At 40.8% G+C, this 1,511-nt stretch overlaps 1 protein-coding gene across 1 annotated transcript; it reads right to left on the bottom strand.

Moving 5' to 3' along the window:
• Positions 1-535: 535 nt before the first annotated feature.
• On the bottom strand, positions 536-879 carry LOC307062336 (peptidyl-prolyl cis-trans isomerase A-like; the record flags this gene model as incomplete). The annotated part of the gene is made up of 1 exon (XM_079718037.1): positions 536-879. One exon carries the CDS (start codon positions 877-879, stop codon positions 565-567), a length of 315 nt encoding a protein of 104 aa, XP_079574163.1. The 3' UTR covers positions 536-564.
• Positions 880-1,511: the final 632 nt, after the last annotated feature.

The raw sequence follows: 1,511 nt of genomic DNA, 5'->3' as shown, positions 1-1,511 counted from the left end.
GATGCAACCATATGTTAGGGATACAAGAAACACAGGGGAGTTCTTGCCATAAAAGAGTTTGTATTTTATGTGAGATAAATAAAATCATCTGAGAATACAACTGTAAAAACAGAATTAAGCATTTAAAAAGATAATGGGAAATCAGAGTAAGACAATTTTAGTCAAAGAAATAGGTAACAGCGTTTAGGGTTTGCAGTTTGAGATCAGCTTTAAAAGTTGTATAAAGTTATAAAGAGAGGGATGTGGATGGTATGTCCTTAGTGTTAATGAATTAAAAGAGAAAATCTGTGTAAGAATAAACCAGCAGTTTCTAGTGGGGACTCTCGCTATGTCATAAGGGAAGATTTTTTTTTTTATTGTTTAGTTTTTATTTCATGACCATAAACTAAACTTTGCAATTCAGCTAAACATGGAGGGCTATAAGGAAAATATGGAACCCAAAGAAGTGCAATGAGAGCACAAAAAATATAGTATATTTTGAGCAGATGGGGATGAAGGGGTGCTCTCCTGAGCTACAGAAGGAATGGTCTGGTGGTTAAGATAAAACACAAGTCAAATTTATTATTAGATTTGTTCACAGTCAGCAATGGTGATCTTCTTGCTGGTCTTGCCATTCCTGGACTCAAAGTGCTCCATGGCTTCCACAATATTCATGCCCTCTTTCACTTTGCCAAAGACCACATGCTTGCCATCCAACCACTCAGTCTTGGCTGTGCAGATGAAAACCTGGGAACCGTTTCTGTTGAGGCCAGCATTTGCCATGGACAAGATACCAGAACCCATATGCTTCAGGAGGAAATTCTCATCATCAAATTTCTCTCCATAGATGGACTTGACACCAGTGCCATTATGGCATGTGAAGTCACCACTCTGACACATAAATCCCGGAATTGTTCTGTGAAAGCAGGAACCTTTATAACCGAAGCCTTTCTTCCCAGTGCTCAGAGCACGAAAGTTTTCTGCTGTCTTTGGAACTTTGTCTGCAACCAGCTCGAAGGAGACACAGCCCAAGGGCTCGGCGTTGAAGGTGATGTCAAATAACATGGTAGGGTTGACAATGGTTGGGTAGCGCGGGAGGTTCCGAGGTGACAACATCTGCAAAGCCATAAGGGAAATTTTGAAAAGATCTCTCTGGAGAAATGGAGACTCACCTTTAGGCAGTTATCAGATTGGAAGTTAAAGATGAAGTTCCATTTTTGGTTCTGGGTGAAGTCTGTGTGTGTCTGTGTGTGTGTGCCCACTCACGCACATGTCAAAGTCCTTGCCCTCTTATCGCCTCACTCTACAGATCTACAGATTTTCTTGAAGTGCAACTCCCAACTATAGCCCACTTGTCCATGGTTCATATTCCAAAACATTCCTCTGTTTCTCCATCATCTCAGTTTTCCCTTTGGGGCCTGTTTCCAGCTGATAGGGTAGGAAATGACCAACAACATGAATTTATACCAAGTTGTATATCTAGGACTGCAGTAATGTATGACACTTCTGTCAAGACTGTTCATATCTGCAAA

The sequence above is a fragment of the Hyperoodon ampullatus genome (assembly GCF_949752795.1).
Source record: "Hyperoodon ampullatus genome assembly, chromosome: 13".
NCBI lineage: Eukaryota > Metazoa > Chordata > Mammalia > Artiodactyla > Ziphiidae > Hyperoodon > Hyperoodon ampullatus.
The sequence above is the reverse complement of the archived record's forward strand: the minus strand, read 5'-3'. Positions and strand labels throughout refer to the sequence as shown.